The 20,052-nt window shown below is 36.2% G+C and overlaps 1 protein-coding gene across 1 annotated transcript in view; it reads left to right on the top strand.

Annotated features, from left to right (window-relative positions):
• The window catches only part of DIAPH3 (diaphanous related formin 3), a 489,880-nt gene that overhangs the window by 69,377 nt on the left and 400,451 nt on the right, over nt 1-20,052 (top strand). The window contains exon 4 of the mRNA XM_055336191.1: nt 2,613-2,717. Coding sequence (XP_055192166.1) covers nt 2,613-2,717 — 105 coding nt within the window. The remainder of the gene's footprint in view (nt 1-2,612; nt 2,718-20,052) is intronic.

Genomic DNA, 20,052 nt, shown 5'->3' with positions numbered 1-20,052 from the left:
GCCCCACCGCTAAAACCAGTGTCCAATAAGGCTTTTTTCTTTCAGCCTTTTTCTTTGTAGAGGTAAAAATCATCTATTTTATACATTTTGCATTTTTTATACACAACTACATATTTTTCCTTTTCATTACTTCTGTATTTTCTTTTGTAAATGGCAGAGCTGGCTTTTCCAGTGCCATTTCTTTCTGGCCATATAGAGATGGCCACCGGTGAGTTAGATGCCTAATGTGAAAGGTGTGTGGTACCATGTAGCTAATTCCAAACTTCTTAGTATCATTTCTTCTTTGTTTCTCTTTTTGCTTTTAAACAGGTACTGTTATGAAGCAAGTGCTATATTTGGATAAGAAAGATGGGATAAGGTAGGGTAAAGAGATTGGGAGAACTCTGGGTTTCTTCCTTAATTCCCAATATACTACCTTTGTGTGAGCTATCCTCTTGAATATGCCTTTCAAAAAAGAAAGCAGTAGACTTTTTAAAAGCATATCCCTTAAAATTTTATTTTGATTTTAGCCACAATTAATGGACTTCTAGTTTTTTTTTATATTCTGTATTTACTGCATATTTTGCTGGTTAAAGAGTCTGGGTCATGCTTGGCCATTGGACAGAAAAAAATAAAAGTGAATAATTTAATACAGAGGTTCTCAGTACTCTTACTATATCCCTTGCCCTTTTATAACAACTATTCCCATTACTTTCCCCGTAACTTCCCCATTACTTTCTTTCAGTGAAATTCTTTATAGGTAATATACGCTATCTACACTCATAATTTTTAAAATGTACTTAATGCCTTACTGTACTGCATAATACAATAATATACATTTCAATATAAGCAGTTGGCTTTGACTGCTCAGGAAGGTATAATAAAGTCATTCTTGAATCTTTGCTTCATGTGAGTATAACAGCAGTGGTGCCACATCCAGTGTTGTCCAGGGATACTCATATTTCAAAAATAGAACACGATTGATGGTAAAGGTTATTTAAAACAAAAACAAAAAACCCAGTGTAACTATAATTTGAAGAGTAGTTGAATTCTTAGAAAAATCAGTGTATCTTAAAAACTCACAATGCGAAGTATTTGATCTGTGACAATTTACATATTGCATTTTACATTTAATTCGATTGAATTAGTCTAGCCTTATAGGTTACAGTTTTCTTTAAGATATGTGCATTTGTCTGCGGGACGCAGGACAGTTTCTTATTGTGTAGGATTAGCCCAGGTGTTGAAGAATGTCTAGCACACCTTAATAAATGCTGGTAGCATCCTCTCAGTCACTGACACCCAAAATATCCCAAGACCTTTCTAAAATCCTAAATGGTATTAAGGCCTATTGAAAGCCCTTGGCTTAAAGGAAAAAAAAAAGGGGGGGGGGAGGGGAGAAGAGGGGAACAAAACAAACCCATTATTCACATAATAGGATATTTCTAACCTGAACAGCCAGGAGTGACATTACTAATTACTACCTTTTATTAGAGTGTCAAGTGGAAGAACTTCTAAGATCTTAAATATTTATATCAAGGTGAAATGAAGGAAATTTTGACTTTTAAGTGCTTGAAGGGATTAGTAGCCAAAAACTGAGTCAGCTAAAGGCATAAACTACAGCGTCTGATGAATTGTAGCACTCTTATAAAACTTAGAATAAATTTACCCTGCTGGGCTCCACAGGTGATCTAAAGTTCTGATTTTTTTTTTATGCACCTGTTTCTGCGTGGCAATGGAATTCAGGTGTGTTATATCGTACATCACAAATGACCAAGGGCTAATATCTGGAGGAAATCCATTTGCACTGCCTTCCCTCAGCCTCCTTTGCCTTTGCCAGAAGAGCCTCTAGCTAAAGTACCTCTTACATAGGAATTCCCATATGTAAGTGGATATTCTTGATATGTATTTTTAGTTAGAATGCAACCTATAGCAAGATCTAGGTTACTTAACCATTTATTTTGATTGGTGCTATTGAGAAATGTTGGATTTTAGGGATGTACTCTTTTTACGAGTACAATTTTTATGTGATTTAGAACACAGAATAAACAAAATAGTGGGTATTTTTGATATGCGTAGAGAAGAGACAACTATAGGATGCTTTGCGTTTTGCTAGGATCTAAACCAAGTATTTGATTATATGAGCTTGTAGCTACACAATCTGGAAAGTACTTGGCTTATATATCTTCTAAATTTTATGACAGCTTGGAGCAGCTCTTTCAGAAATAGTGCAAGATGGCTTCAGGTGCAGCTGTTGTTAATTAAAAAAAAAAATAACCTATAGTTGTATATGTGTTTTTAAATTGTGAATCTAGATGACCTAATGAAAGGTAGAAGTCTTCAACTATCTAATTATCTACAGTGAAGAGAATGTAATTTTACTAACTCTCTGAATTTAAAAAGATTTTCTGATAAGCATTTTAACCTGTTAAAATGATCTAGAACATTTTTTTTTTTTTTTTGTCAGTATCTCCTGCTCTTTCTTTTCTCCGGGCAAAACTACACGTAAATCATTCCAAAACAATTAATGCTGCTTTAGTCACAAATTATTGATCCCCCCCCCCCTATTCCTAGGGTATGTAGAATTGCTGTTCTACTTAGATTCTAAAATGAGGCTTTTTAATTGTGTTTTCCAGGAAGATATGAATTTAAATGAAGATAAGAAGGCACCATTGCGGGAAAAGGACTTCAGCATCAAAAAAGAAATGGTGATGCAGTACATTAATACTGCTTCTAAGACAGTAAGTAAAACTGTCAAGTTGAAAAATACTGTTGAACCGTGTTCTAGTGTGGAAAACAACGCATTTGTCTAACGAAGTGCTTACGTTTGTGGGCAGCTGGAATCACAGGGTTTTTGAATGTATAAAGGCCACAAGTAGGATGTTTACTTAATTTAAAAATATTTCTCAAACCTTCTAAAACTGCTTTTGCTTTTTAGCCTCTGGTGTCGGTGAGGAACACTGACTGGGTTGGTTTCCTCACTCCAAGACTTCTTTCCTTGTTAGTGGATTAAGATGGCTATTGATCTCTGATGTCACTTATAAATTGGGGTAATATTTGTATTACAGAAAAGTAAGACTGATTTTACTCTAACTACCTAAATCAGTTCACATAATAGTGGCTGAGAGGCATATCTTTAATGTGAGTTTCCCTACGGATAAAATTATCTTGTAACAAATTATAAATGTAGACATTGAAAGGTGCATTAAGCTTCCACGTGGCTACCCGTTTTCCAGGGAAACATGAAATATGTGGGTGGAAGTAATGAGGGAATGTCTAAGAAACCATGACTGGCAGGCAGAATCAATTACATTTATTTCATGGGACAACAAATGAGCTTGACCAGTCATATAGAAATTGAATAAATGGATTAGATGAAATCTACAAAACGGGAGCTAATGAAGAAGCAATCAGGAAGACAGTGGAAAATGATTTTGGCTGAATTTAAAATAGAACTGGGTCAGAGAAAAATAACACACTGTGGTTTTCACTAGGTACTTTAACTAAAGGCCAGGTTACGAGAACATAAGTTACCTATGCTTGAGTTCAATTTATCTGAGACCACTCAGTGACTTGGAGGCTTTTCTTTTGGAAGACAGACTCAAGTGATGTTTAATTTTTAAACATGCCTTGTGTTCAGCAGTCTGATGTTGAGTTGTAGAAATCACTGAGTACTGTACTTTTTCTGGCTCCTTATATAGATGGGTGCTCTATCCTGCTATTTTGACGAAGGTTGCTTTTTATTCCTTAATGCTACCTGGTTATTGCAAATGAGTGTTAGGGACTTGAGAGACCACTTGTGTTGTTGATGCCCTTTGACATTGGGCATCTTATTTTACCTCTGATTCTCAATGTCCTCATTCATAAGGTGGGACTAATATCTATATCATAGGCTTGTTGTTAGAATTTGTTTATTCCATGAGTGGAACATAAAGATTTTTATAACTGGTGGCTGCCTTTTGTGTTAGCAGTGGTGGTGGTTAGCAATTGTTAGTTTCTTGTTTTTTTTCTTTGTGATTTGTTTGTTCTTGCTGTTGAAATCATTGCACCGTAATTACTGATGTGAATTGACTACATTTTTGAAAATGCAGATTGACCATTAGTGAGTCTACCTCACATTTAGTAAAGTGTCTTTCTATTGGGCAATATTTTAGGCAGTGGAGTTAGAGTGCCAAGATAGGCAGTCTTGTGGCCTATGGAGCAACATAGGACACACGTAACAAACACACAAATGTTTGGTAGATGAAATAGAATGTGGAAAAAACACAGGGGGAGTGGAGATGGTATATTTCCTTTTATTGTATAGTTAACATGCAGTGTTATTAGTTTCAGATGTACAATAGGATTCACTGATTCTGTACATTAGGGCTCTTCACTGGTAAGTGTATTCTTAATCCCCTTTATTTTACCCCATCCCCTCACCCACCTCCCTCTGATGTAACTGTTGCATGGAATAATCAGGGAAGAGTCTCCTGTTAGGGAATTTTAAATCCAATAGGCATGAATTCACTTAATAAATAGAAGGGATATTACATTAGTTAGATCTGGTTTAGGGGCGTCTGGGTGGCTCAGTTGGTTAAGCATCTGCCTTCAGCTCAGGTCAAGATCCCAGGGTGCTGGGATCCAACCCAGTCTCTGGCTTCCTGCTATACAGGGAGTCTGCTTCTCCCCCACCCTCTGCCTTCCATTCCCCCTGCTTGTGCTTTCTCTCTCTTTCAAATGAATAAATAAAAACAAAAAAATCTGGTTTAGAGAACCTTGGCATAATACTGCATTTCAATTCTTGAATTTCAGATAATAAACAGACTTTTTAATAGAAGAACAAACCGCTTTGAACTTCATTAAAGTGGATCTATTTCAGTTTGCATTCACTAATTTTAAACTTTAATCCTCTAATCGTTTTGGACTAAGGTTGGAATTTATTTACTAGAATTAGATAATTAGATTATCAGGATTGAAATAGATTAGTTATCTAAAGTATGATTAAAGCATTCACTCATTTAATTAGTGTGTGGAGGATCATGGCTTTTCCTAGGAGGGTTCTGAATAATTTGGCAGATGGTTAACATTGTGGAAAGTTCAAGCTGACCAGTCATCTATTTTTGCTCTGGAAGTAGAAGCACATTAACTCTTAGATACAGACTTTGTCATACCAGCGTATTGAGGTTAATGAGTACAAAAAAAGCTGTTCTGAAGAAAAACCATCAAAATCCATTGATGGGTTGTTCTAGAGAGTAGAAGGGGTATTTGTATCAGATAAACTTTTATTATAAATGTAGCCTTAGACTTTGCTCTGAGATTCTCTTTTGTGGGTAAGCATTAATATTTTTGAAAATAGCACTGGATGCCTACAGTTGATAATTTGAAAATGTTTTAGAATTATTAACCCTCAAACCAGCCCTAAGTAGTTAAGCTTGGTTTTTGGATTTGGGGGAAAAACAATTCCTTCATCAAGCTAGATTATTTCTAAGACCTTAAGTTTGTTTAAGTAGCCAAATAGTAACGCTGAATTTTTTCAGTTAGAAAAAGATTGTTAAAATGTTAGTAAGCAAAGAGCCTATTTTAGAGGCTGAAAATTCCAGAGTCCCATTTTTCCAGCTTCCTATGGTGTGGATATATGATCCAGATTTGGCCGGTACAGTCTGGAAGCCAGGTATGCTGGGGGCTTCCGAAGAAGGTTTTTTTTCCCCTCCCTCATAAAAAGATCCAGAGCAGAAAACCACTTTTTTTTCCCTTCTACTTGACATGGCTGTGAGAGGGTATGGGATGCTTGGCACAAGACTCCTTAGAGCTGCTGCTCTAGCTGTGTAAAGTCCTGCCTCCAGATTCTTCCTCATGTGAGGTGATGCATTTCTTATTTAAACCACTTGAGGTTGGGATTTTGCTTTGCTGTTGTGCGTGTCTGGCTGGACTTTCCCGATAGCCTTTTGACTACGTAGGGTCTCTATCTCTAATTCATTGTGGAAAGTACTTCCCACGTCAAGTATACTCCAGCTACATGAGAGTGGGTACTACAAGGCCAAGCGGACATTCCTTGGTAGATGACTTGCCTCAGATGTTCAGTAGCAGGTTTATTAAAGAAAACTTCCTTCAGAAAAGAATGAATACGGTCTTGACTTTTATTTGATTACTAGGTGGATGGTAAGTATTCTGCAGTAAGTAGTAAGGACCTTGAAATTAGGATGTAACATGACAGTCCAAATGGAAAAGAATCTCTGGTTCCCAAAGAACAAAAGAAGAAAATTCTGAAATAAAGCAGCGAGGAGCTCTGAAGCCCCAAATTGTGTGAAAATTTCCCCTACTTTCTACCTGGGACTATAATTTAACAAAAATATACCTTATATATGTATTCAGTCATGCTTACCTTGACTTTGAGTGTTCTCATTCTTTATTGTGGTTTAGTTATTTTTCCCCTTAAAATTCTTAAAGCACCCCTGCAGATAATGTTAAGTGATGATTTTGTGTCAGGACTCTAGTGCTTGGAGGAGACAAACCAGGCTTTGAGATAAATCCTAATAGACTTGCTGCCTTCACCCAGTTTTTCTTTCCTTGGTGTTGGTGTATCTATGTCTGTGATTCTCTGACACCAGGTTTGATGTTGGTGTTTGTTTTCTGGTGGGGGCTTGAGTTGTATTCAGGGTGAACCTGCTCTGGGTATATGATGTCTGGGTAATGTGAAAGTCACAGGAAGCCATAGATTACCTTAAAAACAACTGAAGACATGTGTTAAAAGGATACCTGTAGAGAAGAGGCTTTAGATCCATAAGGATTCTTCCCTCCTGCAACCCCCACTCCTGCCCCCATCACAAAGGAGTTGCAAAAATGAAAAATATACTCTACTTTTCCCATATGTTGAGAAGAAAGAATCTTCTATGTGCTATATCATTTTTCAACTTTTTCAGGATAAACTGTGGCAATACAAAGCTGGAGAGGAGTCCTGAGAAGTCAAAACCTGCACCCTAGGAAGTGAAAGCAAATCCCTGGAAGGAGAAAGCAGCTCAGAGGGTGTGAGAGGGAGGCACGAGGCTGAATGAATATAAGGCTTTGCATTCTGTGAACGTGAGCTTTTGCTTATCACTGCTTCCAAGTTCACTGCTCCCCTCTGCCCAAATTATTTTTAAATGCAAGATGGTGAGACTGCCCCATCAGTTTACTTCTATATAGATTACAACTGGACTGCTACCTGTCGCCATGTAGTCTTGTCCTTTGGGTGTATCATTAGATGTGGATAAAAGGCTCTAAGAATTTCTCCAAAATTTATACCTCTTGTTCCTTCTGAATGTGTTAGCTTGGAATCCAAAATCTCTGTAGGCTCCCTGTTCCCTGACTCTCCGTGTCCCCACGCCGCACCCCCCGCCCACCCCAATCTGTATGTCATAGGAAAGATGTATCACAGCTACAAGTAAAGGGTGACTTTTTTTTTTTTTTTTTTTAGGGGTAGCTGCTAACCAGTAAGGCCTAATTTCACATTTCTCAGCTTCTTAATTAGAACATCTATCCTTTATTTCCTGTTTATATTGAGTTTTTTTCCTTTTGTGTCCCCCGCCACCCCACCCCCCCCAAAGAAGCAGACTTACTCTTTTTGCTCCTGGAAGTCTGCTAGCTTCCTTGGAGTTTTTTTTTTTTTTTTTTTTTTTCAGCTTTTCTCTTTCTTAGTCATCTGAGACTGCAGACAGCTGCCTGCAATGCTCCTCTGAGGCATGTATTGGAAAAGTCTGCTTAGTGTTTGACTATACTCCTTCTACCCTTAAGTATTTCTGTAGTTCTTGCTTAGACTTTTTTAGTAAGAAGTAAATATCAAATATTACAGAGCATAACTTTAAAAGGCACATAGACTAAGATTAGTATTTTATGCAATGTGATAAAACGAGTCCAAATGGAGTTTGTAAATGTGGTATTATAGATTCTTGAATGTGTGTATGTGTACAAGTGTATGTATAGTGTATTTTGAAAGGTGTTACCTGGTATTACTTGTTCTAGCCCAGTAGGGTATGCAGTTCAAGTATGGAGGTCATGGTTTTGTCCAGTGTCTTCCATCTAGGCATATTTTGATCAGAAAAGAATTGTTTTAGAAAAATACTAGTGATGTTCAGATTTGTGTATTTTTCCCTAGAGTTCATTTCTTTTAGCCCTAATTTGTTAATACTATATTATTAGGGCATTTTCAGACCTTTCAGACTCTTTGTTTTGGGGTGTCATATGTTAATTTTTGGAAAACATTGTCAGATACAGATAAGTTCTTTTTTTTTTTCTCACTTGAAAGGTTTATATTTTAACCACTGGAAACTTAGGTGAATCAGACAGTTCTATACATTCTTGCTAATTAAAGTTAACAGATTATTTTTTTGGCTTCCATTTCAGGTTAGGGATTTGATTCAAGCACACTTGTAACATAAAAGCTTAGGAAAAAATTGTGGCTGATCCTTTGTATTAGACGTTTACCTATTTATCAACAATGCCCTTGCTTACGATATTTTGCCTTTTTGTCTCCAGGTCTTGCTTGCTGACTAGGAGGAAATATCAGAGCCCCAGGGCAATGAACCAATTTCTTGTTAGGAGTATTTCTTAATAATCTAACTGGCACTTTAATTTCCATTTCTGCCCATATAGGACGTGTTTTATTTATATACAATTAAAATGATCTTCGAACAGCTCAAATTCATCCAGCTTCGTTATGAGTTGTTTCTGGGCAGCACCAGTGGCAGTTAATATGCTTCTGTTCTTACTGCACTGTGTTCTTGCTTAGGCAGGAGATGGTAATGAAGAAACCAGTCATCTTTTTTTTTTTTTTCTTATGAGAAATTATGTTAGGTTTAAATTAGAATTGTATGTTTTTTGATCCTTTAAAAACCTTAGGGGCACCTGGGTGGCTCAGTTGGTCAGGCATCTGCCTTTGGCTCAGGTCATGATCCCTGCTCAGCAGAAAATCTGTTTATTCCTCTCCCTCTGCCCCTCCCCCTAGCTTATGTTTGCAAGCGTGTGCTCTCTCTCCCGCTCTCTATGTCTCTCAAATATGTAAATAAAATCTTAAAAAACCTTAAAGATATCTTCTCTTAAAGCAATTTTTAAAAAGACTCACCAGATATAGAAATAATGTCTGCTTTGGGAAAAGATGCCTGATAGATCAGCATTAGTGAGAAGGAAAAGAGTGTATGCCTGGTTTCAAAGCTTCAGTGGACTGATTTCTCTTCCTCGTTGGGGGTTGTAAACTTAAAACCCTCCTTAATTTAGTTTGGGCTTAAGAGACAGCCTTTCAGTCCTTAATTATTCCTAAATAGAATACATTCTCTACATACTTAAAAATCCTTCAAAGGTTAATCATTTTGATACACAAAAAGCATTAATTCCTAATTTCATGCCTCCCTGACTTATTACCAGTTTCCTAACTGGTGCAATGTAATGGTTCCCCCTACTTTGAAGAAAATAGGGTTGGTATAGCTTCTTACCTTCAATGTAATACAAAACTATTTCAAATCCTTTCAATATCAGAAAGCTTTCCAGGGATAGACCAAGTAAACTGGGAATTCTATCCTTGTGATTCGTTAAGATGTGAAAAAATAGTCCAAAAGTAAATTTAGATAACCCTAGGTTTTGACTATTTCTTGCATATCATTGTTATGCTAGATTTTTTTTTTCTTTTTGGTAGATCTTTTTTTTTTTTTTAAACTTGGGAAAGCTGATCTGTCACTCTCGGTGAGTTAAGTCATTTTCTGGCATTATTTTTGTAAAGAATGGCTTCATTATACTCATTTAGTAGACATATTTGTAGTTTATTTACAGTAGGTGTGTAATAACCGTCAGTTCTCTAGTTAAGAGTCTGTTTCTTGATTTGACTTTTTTTCTTTGCTCATTTGTTTTGTTTCTTAAATTCTACATGAGTAAAATTATATGGTATTTCTTTTTCTGAGTTGTTTTGCTTAGTATTATACTCTCTAGCTCCATCCATGTTGTTGCAAACGGCAAGATGTAATTCTTTTCCAAGGCTGATTAATATTACATTGTATATCACCTCTTCTTCATCCATTTATCTATCTATGGACAATTGGGCTGTTTCCATAATTTGGCTGTTGTAAATAATGCTGCTATGAACATAAGGGTGCATGTATCCCATTGAATTTGTGTGCTTTTTTTTTTTTTTTTTTTTTGATAAATCCCCGGTAGTGTGATTACTGGATTGTAGAGTAGTTCCATTTTTAATTTTTTGAGGAATCTTCATACTGTTTTCCATGATGACTGGTACCAGTGTGCATTACATCAATAGTGCAGGAAGGCTCCTGTCCCTCTTCATCCTTTCCAACACTTGTTTCTTGTGTTTTTGATTTTTAGCCATTCTGACAGGTGTGAGGTGATCGCTCCTTGTAGTTTTGATTTGCATCTCCGTGATGAGGAGTGATGTTGAGTGTCGTCTTATGTGTCTGTTGGCCATCTGTATGTCATCTTTGGAGAAGTGTCTGTTTATGACTTCCCATTTTTAAATTGGATTATTTGTTTTTGGGGTGTTGAGTTGTATAAGTTCTCTAGGTGTTTTGAATACTGTTTATCTAGAAAAAAGTTGTGATGTCCTATGTCAGAAATTACTACCTGTGCTCTGTTCTAGGATTTTTATAGTAACTATAGGCATATAGCTATGTCTCACATTTAGATCCTTAATCCTTTTGCAATTTATCTTTGGGTATGGTGTAAGCCAATTTTCCCAACATCATTTGTTGAAGAGATTGTCTTTTTCCCATTGCCCATTCTTAGTTGGAATACACTTCTGAAGAGACATTTCCTTGCAAATACTAATGACTTAATGATACAGGAATTTAAGATAATTGCTTGATCCTTTTCTTTTGCCAGTTTTCACTATATTGAATTGGTTTCCTATCAACCTCTGAAGGTAACCAATTTTTAATATTAAGATATTATCATTAACATAATTTATACATTATAATTACTATTCTTGGTGAAGCTTTGTTGTCCCATCTTTGACCAGTTGGCTCCTAGTTCTTTTGGCGTGACCTTAGAAGTTTTGAGTTGTTTGATTCCTACTTGGTGTAAGATATGATGATTGAGGTGGTTCTTTGACACTATGCCTAGAATTAATCTTTTCCTTCAGTGGGAAATGGTAACAGTCTGGGTAAGGATGCTTATTGCTGGTGGATTAATCACTGTTTCCAGGCCTCTTCCGTGGAGACATAGCAAAAGAAAAACATTGGGTATATTAAACAGACTTTTTCCTTTTGCCTATGGGGTCTCTACCTGCTGCTGCTGTTGTACTATGTCTGCATGAATGGAGCATATAGACGTTACATTTTATAGTTTTTTCTAGTCTTAGGTAGCCTTTTCTTCTATGAGTAATTCCCTTCTATTTAGCCCCTGCTTCTTCTTTATTTCTAAGTTACTGTATTTTAATGCTCACCACTAGTCTTTAAGCTGGTGTTTCTCTAGACGTTTGTCTGAAGTTCTGTAGTAGATTCTCTGCAGGGCCCCTGGGAACAGCATTTCCTGAGTATTGCATATTGATAACTGTATGTGCCTTCTATCATTTAGTCAGTTTTATTGGATATAAAATCTTCGGCTCACGTGTTTCTATTTTTTTTTTCTTTAGGATGTGAAATATATCCTTTTCTTCTGCCATAAGGCATGACAGTATTGCAGTCAAAAGTTCTGCTTGTAACTATTTTTATCCCTTACAGATTACTGGCTCTCTTTATCTAGATGTCTGAGTTGGGATTATATGATAAACAGTATACTTTCATTATGTACTTTTTAAGTCTTTAAAAATTGTTTTTCTTAAATTTCATGCAAGTGTTCTGTTGTCCTGCTTTGGTTTCTTCTTCAGGGATCCTGTTATCTCTAGGTTAGATTTTTGTGTATCTTCAATTTGCCGCTTTGTCCCAAATTCTTTATATCTTCTTTATTTTTGTTGTTCTGATTCATTCCTTCTAGTTTCGTTTTTACTTCTGACGTGATTTTCTTATTTTAGTTACCAGCCACCCCTCTCCCCTTCTCCCAGTTCTCTGACCTTACTTCTGAGGTTTTTTTCAATTCTGTTTTGATTCCCCCCATCCCCCATGTCCTATACATTGTCTTAATGTCTCTTACCTCATTTTGAAGTTGTAAGTTACTTTGCCAGGTCTGCAGTTTTGTTTTTGTGGTGACTGTTCATTTTCTGTAGGAATGTTCTGTTCAATTTTGATTTCATCCTCAGCACTTGGTCAGAGTGGGGTGCTGTCCTGCAGGGCAGGTTGGGCAGCTCAGTGCTGGGAGTTCAAGGACTGCTCCAGTCTCATTAGGTCTTTTTTTTTTTTTTTTTTTTTGCCGCTTGTGCTCTCCCATAAGTGGAGTGGACCAGACTCTACCCAGTTTAGCCACTGTCTTCAAAATAGCCTACTGAGCTTTCTAACGACCACTTCAGGCCTCTTTTGGGCTTCTGGTGTTTTCATGTTCATCTGGCACCTTCTTGCCTCCTCTGTTTCTTCCTGCATAGACATTGATACTGTGTAGATTTTTAGTCATTAGTGGTTTATCTCTTACTGCTTGTATTTTGAGGATCACGGAGATAAGTTGTTGCTTGGTATTGTTAAGGTTTTGGTTTTGCCCTTTAGTTGTTATTTTCTGTGGGAACCCAGTGAATTCCAAAACCTGTACTGCTGCTGCCATCTGTCCAAATCCTCTAGTTTTCTGATTGTGAGTTTTATATTCTTGACTTGATGCCAATTTATGTCTTTGGTTACAGAACAATTCTGGATTATCCACATTTCTTCTTTCTGGTCCACACCCTCCTTGACTCAGGGCGGGAAAATGTCATCCAGTAAGGAATACCATTTCTCTATGTAACCTTACCTGAGAGCTCCGAGTTTTGCTGTTTATTCTACCCATAAACTTTCATCAAACCTCTTAATGATCCATGACCTACAAATAGATTTAAATAAAACACTAGTTTTAGTTTTAATTTCTATATTATGTTTATGCAGTGCTATCATCTTCTCATATAATTTCAATAGCTTATGCAGAATGCATCCTGTTTTATATCCCATTGATAGTTGGAAAATTCAGACTGCCCTTCAGTTCTTTACCCCACCCCTGGAAAAATAGGTCTCATCTGCTTGTGTGTGTCTATAAATTAGTGAGTGTGTTAAATCTATCGCAGCATGAAATCACTTCAAGCACTGTGAAAGACTATCTTAAAGAATTTAAATTGATTGCAGATGTTGGTGCAATTAAGCAGGCCTGATGAGCTCAGAATCCTGTTTCTCAGATTTGAATATGAATGCATTTTTAAAAATTACAGTGATGTACTCCATGTAAATGGAGTTCATAGGCATCTGAGAATTTATTTCACCTTGGATTTTAAAATGGTTCGGTGATGTGAAAAGTACGGTGTGACCCCTTTTGCAGATACTGTATTACTATGAAAGTGTATTACTAATGAAAATGTATCACTCCTCTTAAGTATATAGTTCTGTGCCATCCTTAACCAACCAGAAGTGATTTTGAACGATTATTTCCTTTGTTATTTCATTTGTGAACTTTTTGTGCCTGTGATTCATTTTAAAATTATTCTATAGACAGAGATGTAGGATATCTCCAACTCATTTTTAAGGGGAAAGAAAAAAAAAGTATAACAAGCCAAGGGATTTGGCTTTGAGAATGAAAGCCAGGGATCTTCCTTCCCCTTGAGGTCACACTTTGTGACTACTAGAACTCCACCTTCCTGTAGTTGCTTTGGGTTTAAATTGCTGAAATGTAAAAGAAATCTTCTATTTTAAAATACAGCCTACTGGGTTGCAAATTAGACAGTGAATTCTGAAACAAGACTAACAAGATTAAGTAGAGTGTACGGTGTGTTCATTTTCAATTTATTTCAAATTGATCTGTGCACATTAAGTAATTAAACTCATCAATTTCTGTAACACATTGTAAAATGTTATGGACATTACGACTTTATTATAGATACAGTAGTAAAATAAATTACAAAAATGGTAACTGTATTTAGATACTGTTTTTAAATACTAAGAAAATTGCTGAAATATTATTTGAAGTATAATATTAATGACTGGAAATAGGAACAAAGACTACATTCTATCATTTCCAGAAGGTATGAATTATTAAACTTGTGTTCTACAATATTTTATAAAAGCTTACTTTACTCATCCTAGCAGTCCATGTTTTTTTTGAGTTCAGAATCCCACTTTGTTATTTTTGATATGAGAAAATTCATTATCCCTCTCTAAGGCATAACTTACTAAATAATAAGATTTTAGGAGCTTTTGTGTTGTAACCTATAGGACGGGAAGTAGGGCAATGATTACATAAGTTTGAGTCATCAAAGTTTAAAGTGTAAAATGGCACTGAGTAAATGGATGATATAGCTGAAGCATTCCTATGTTGGATTAATAATGGAATAAAGTTAAATTAATAAAACTGGCATAAAATTATTTTTGCTTCTACCTAAAAAATGAACATACATATTCACATGCTGGTCTTTGGATATGGGGCCAAGTCCCTTTATTTGAGTAGGGTTTGCTCCTACTTTGGTTTGTTCTGTGTAAGGCATACCTATGAAGCACCATTTGTGCTTTGTAAGTTTTAGTTTGACCAAGAATTTATACTTGTAAAGTAGTCTTTTTTTTTTTTTTTTGTAAAGTAGTCTTAAGATCAAACTTAGATTTGTCTGATTTTTTTTTTTTTTATTTATTTATTTACGATAGTCACAGAGAGAGAGAGAGAGGCAGAGACACAGGCAGAGGGAGAAGCAGGCTCCATGCACCAGGAGCCCGATGTGGGATTCGATCCCGGGCCTCCAGGATCGCGCCCTGGGCCAAAGGCAGGCACCAAACCGCTGCGCCACCCAGGGATCCCTGATTTTTTTTTTTTTAAACGATATGATCTTATCTGGTATCTTCCCCCTATCTAATTTGAAAAGAAGTTTGTTTGTTTTTTTTTTTTTTTTTTTGAAGCACTCATCCTAATCTTGTCTTTTCTAAGCATTAAAGTAATTTATCACAGAAATAACTTCTTTCATTCTCATGTATGGTTATATTAACTAGAAGAGATATCACAGCTCATAAACAGTTTGGGGTACAAAAACTGGGTAGTCAGAAAACTCAATTCACAGGAGTAACTATGTGTGGTTACTATGTGTGGTTACAGCATGCTTTGGGTACCTGTCACTGGAAGTTACAGCATAATAGAAAGCTTGATTTTGGATATCTATATTCAGTACCTTAAGGAAGTCACACTTCAGTGGATTTTTTTTCCTTCCCTTTCTCTCCCCAGTGGGGTCATAAAAATATAATTTTCCATATTTTATCTTTCCCCTACTTAATTGTTCTACCCTCTGTTAGAAATAATGGTCTCTGCTCAAGTGGACTCAAAGAAAATCAGGAACATATTGCCTCATGCATCCAAGAAGCTATTGACTTCAGATGAGCCTAGATATAGGTTCAGTATATTGGGTATTATTGGCTTCTGACAGGCCTAGATCTAGGTTCTCAAATGACCTAGGGACTCAGTCTTTCTATATCTGTTAGCTTTGTTTTACTAGGTCTTGGCTTCATTCATGCAGGCCTTTTCCATGGTATATCTAGATGGATAGCAGAAGCTTCTGGCTTAACTACTATATTTTAGATTATCTCTGAAAATTCTTGGTCAGTTACTCCATCAATTAAAAAAAATAAGATCATATATGCCAATGAATGTTGGCTTATTAATAACGTGTCTGCTGTACTAATACTTAATATACTATTCATTTTATGTAAAAACTAATGTGTTGGGACACCTGGGTGGCTCAATGATTGAGGGTCTGCCTTTGGCTCAGGGCCTGATCCCAGATTCCCAGAATCGAGTCTCACATTGGGCTCCTTGCATGGAGCCTGCTTCTCCTCCTTCTGCCTGTGTCTCTGCTTCTCTTTCTGTGTCTCTCATGAATAAAATCTTAATAAAAAAAATATCAAGTGTGTGATTATGAATTGACAATAATAAGAAATGATTTCATTTGAGAATTTTGCCTCCTTCACAAATGTTTGGTTTCTCTTTTGTTTAGTTATGAACACATTTTTAGCTATGCCAGATTGATGATATAAACGGATAAATAGGCCCTCTTTCTTCTCGAATATTTTTACACAGTCTACAAATTACTTGGTGTGTTGCTGTTTTTAAGAACTATAAGATTTTCTGGGCTTGGTGCCTTTTTTAAGATAAAACTGTTAAATTTTTTTATCTGTTTTCTTCTAAATATTATACTCCTGCCCCTCAATTTTAAAGGTCTTCTTAATTTTAAATTACCCATTTAGGTTTTCTAATTCAATCAATTTTATCCATTCAGGAATGTTCTGGGAGCATGCATAAACCTGTAGTAGCTACTGTAGTTCTCTAAAGCTCATGTTGACTTCCTTCTTGTCCACAAGAAGGTACCATGAACCAGCTCTCATTCTCTACTTAGCCACATTTGAAGACTTGTTTAAATTTGTTGTTGTGACCTGTGCTTTGCCACCTTTTATGCCTATTGTGTTAGTGCCCTGAGTAAGATATGATGTGTCCTCACTCTGCCTTTGTTATACTTGGAGAAAAATGACATTGAGGTCGTGTGTCACCTGGACAAGATAGATCCCTTTAAGAGAATTGTTGTGAATTTGTGATTGCCCACATGTGATGGATCTTGAAGGCTCACAAACTTGGTTTGTCAACATTGTAAGACTTAGTGTACGCATTTTGTGAACCAGGTGTATGATCTAAGCTGTACAAAAGACTGTATAAAATGCAAATGCCACTTTCATAATTTGTAATAAAAATACCATTAAGGGGAAAATTGTTTTGTCATCTCTTTGTAGGTTAGTCTACATAAGAAGCCAAAAGATACAGAATTATTGGTTTGTTGAATGATGTGCTATGAAGATAGTAGGGTGTGCTACCCATAGCATTATATGCTTTTCCTACCTTAACTGTCTTCCTGCTTCATATAGTTATCCACTGAATTAATGTAATAGACTAGAAGCTCCATGAAGGCAGGAACACCCAATGCAGCACAGACTAGATATTTGTGTTAATGTGCCTGGTACTCCCTTTCCTGGAAAGACTCAGTGGAACTCTGCAAAATTTTGTGTCTTTGGGCATGTCTGCAGGTAGCCATGCAGACTACTTACTTTCTCCTATGTTAGAATACCTGTTAGAGTATCCTGAAATTGTTAAGGTCATATTTTTTATGGTAACAAAATTCATTTTATCTTGAGGTCATACTTGAGCTTGGTGCACATGTGTAATTTCTTGACACATTTTAATAGGCTCATATTTGATAAATTTTGATTTTTCTGAATTTGTTTTTGAAGTTAATTGTAACTTAGTTTTTTTTTGGTGTCTTAATGTTGGCAAGATACATCTCCCTTGTGGTTCATTTCTTTTAGAATAGAATGTGACCAGACTGTTCTTTTTATTTTATTTTTCTTGATACACATTTAAGTTCTGTAGCTCATGATTTTTATTTCCCCCTGAATTCTTGAGAGTTTTCGTAGGACATTGAGTGTTTCAATAACTAAAGTGATTAGAAATTCTAAGATCAACTTGTTTAGTAATCAAGTAACATTGCAAGTGTCATTCATTTATTCAGATGTTCAAATTTAAAATTATTAAAATCAAAGATACAACTTAAAAAGATAAAGTATCACTTAATGAGATGGTCTATGACCAATGTGGAAGAATTTCTTACCATCTTAATATTGCTTTGTTCTTTGGTGAAAAATGATAGATGATTTCTAAGTACTTTTTACATTAAAAAGTTCTGGAGAAGGAATGCTTTTCTTGTAAGGTATGATCAGAATTCAAATGCCATCTTAATGCATAATAAATAAAAAATGAATAAATGAATGGAATGGCTTGAAGTAATTACTTCTGTATAATGCTTATTTAAAATTAATAACAAAATCTAAGTTAATGTGAATGACGGGAATGCACTAAAGAAAGGTATTTAAAACAGCGATTTTAAGTTTTTTTTTAATTTCACAAAGGATGCATTGTTCCAGAAAACTTAGTAAATTTAAGACATAAAGAAGGATATTAAAAAAAAAAATGCTAGCAACCCAAGGAGTCAGCTAAAGTATTAAAGTGGTTTTGATTTCAAAACAGCCTGAAAATGCATTAAAACACTAAAACTGAAGTTTCTATAGCAGAAATGTTAAATGTGACTTTTTCTGTTTTGTCAGAGGTTTGGTAGGAGTCCAGAGACTGAAGATAACAGGAGCTAGACCAGTGTGGCCATGAGAAGAGATTGTGAGATTAGTCATGCTATTGTTAACTTCTCATTCAGTTCTAGGCTATATGAGAATAGGTTCATAAATACTTAAAAAAATGGAAGATTAATAGGCTTTCTTTGGAGAGAGTGATGTCAGGGTGCGATGGCATTATCTCCAATTCTTTGTGAGGGAATAAAGCTAAATGAGTGGCCGTTTGAGAGAACCTCTCAGAAGTTGACTGTATCCCTTTCAACATGGGGACCTGGGGATTGGAAACTGTCCCTATTTGCAAATGGTAGACTCTAAAGGCAAAAGGCTGTGTGAGCTGAGCTGCTCTGATGGCAAAGCAAAAAGAAAAAAAAGTTGACCTGTTGGACAAGTTAGACTTGTACCAAAACATCGACTAGATATGGACCTCTCAGAAGGCAGCTGGGTTTGAGTATCCTAAGAGTTTTATCTGAGGAGACTACCAGCCACGACCCCAACAGAGTCTATGTAGGCTATACCTAGAAGTCTCAGCAAACTAGTGTCTGAGTAACCCACTTATGTAAATGTTGCCTCCTGGAATGCTTATCAGCTACAACCAGAGGACAGAGGCACTGGGGTATGACTGCAGTATCTGGTGACAACAGTTTACTGCATCTTACCTCTTTCCTTCCTACTCCCCTCAGCCCTGAATGAAGAAGGTATTGGAGACAACCCAAGGAGTAGGGATAATGGAGTTGAATCAGTTGGGAAAATAGTGAAGATCTGCAGCTGTGTTCAACACTATTTCTTAGTCTGAGTGAGGGTCCCACTGAGGAAAGGGAGGAACTTTAAGATTGAAATTTGTGATACTATACTCGCCTTTTAAGGAAAAAAAGAACTCAGTCTTCCTTACTATGTTAGATAAGTGGTATGAAATGTGAATATTTTAAGATAATCTTGAGGTGAGTTTTTTAAAAAAATATTTGAGAAAGTGAGCACACAAAGAGAGGAGAAGCAGACTCCTCTCTGAGCAGGGAGCCAGATGTGGGACTGGGTGCCAGGACCCCGGGATCCTAATCTGAGCCAAAGGCCAGACACTTAACCGACTGAGCCACCCAGGTGCCCTTTGAGGTGGATATTTTTAAGTAAGTTAAATTTCAGAAATTATGAAGAAAAAGGTTGTGTATGTTTGTTAATGTAACAACTAAAAACTTCTATATGGGTGATGGGAGAGAAAGGGAGTAAATATAAAATTTAGAAGAAATAAAATGGAGTAAAATATTTGCTACGTATCACTACTGGGTAAAGAATATGTACACAAATCATTAGGAAAAAGATGAATAACCTAATAGGAAAAATTTCACTTAGTATGAATAGGCAATTTACCCAAGAAGAAACATAAATGGTGAATAGCCATTTGAAAAGATGTTCAATCTCAGTATGTAAATTAAAACAGGTATGGAAAGCATTTTTCATCTGTCAAAAAAAGAAAAGCTAAACAGTATTGCTGACAGTATCATTTGGTGAGGGAGTAGAAATATGTAGCAACACAGCCTTATTGGAATATAATTTGTCAGTATCTATTTAAATAAAAAACTTCCATACCCTAATGATCTAACAAGCCCCGCTATTTTGAATCTATTTGTATAACAATGAGTTGAAAGTATAAAGATGTATATATGAAGCGGGTCCTTGCAGCACTACGTAAAATGCCAAGAAACTTAACCAGAATACCCACCGGTGGAAAGTGATGAATTTACAGCATATTCGGGGCACCTTGGTGGCTCAGTGGTTGAGCATCTACCACTTTGGCTCGGGTCGTGGTCCGGGGATCCTGGGATCGAGTCCTTCTGTATCAGGCTTCAGGGAGCCTGCTTCTCCCACTGTCTATGTCTGC

Source organism: Nyctereutes procyonoides, unplaced genomic scaffold, assembly GCF_905146905.1.
Source record: "Nyctereutes procyonoides isolate TBG_1078 unplaced genomic scaffold, NYPRO_anot_genome, whole genome shotgun sequence".
NCBI classification, from domain to species: domain Eukaryota; kingdom Metazoa; phylum Chordata; class Mammalia; order Carnivora; family Canidae; genus Nyctereutes; species Nyctereutes procyonoides.
The sequence above is the reverse complement of the archived record's forward strand: the minus strand, read 5'-3'. Positions and strand labels throughout refer to the sequence as shown.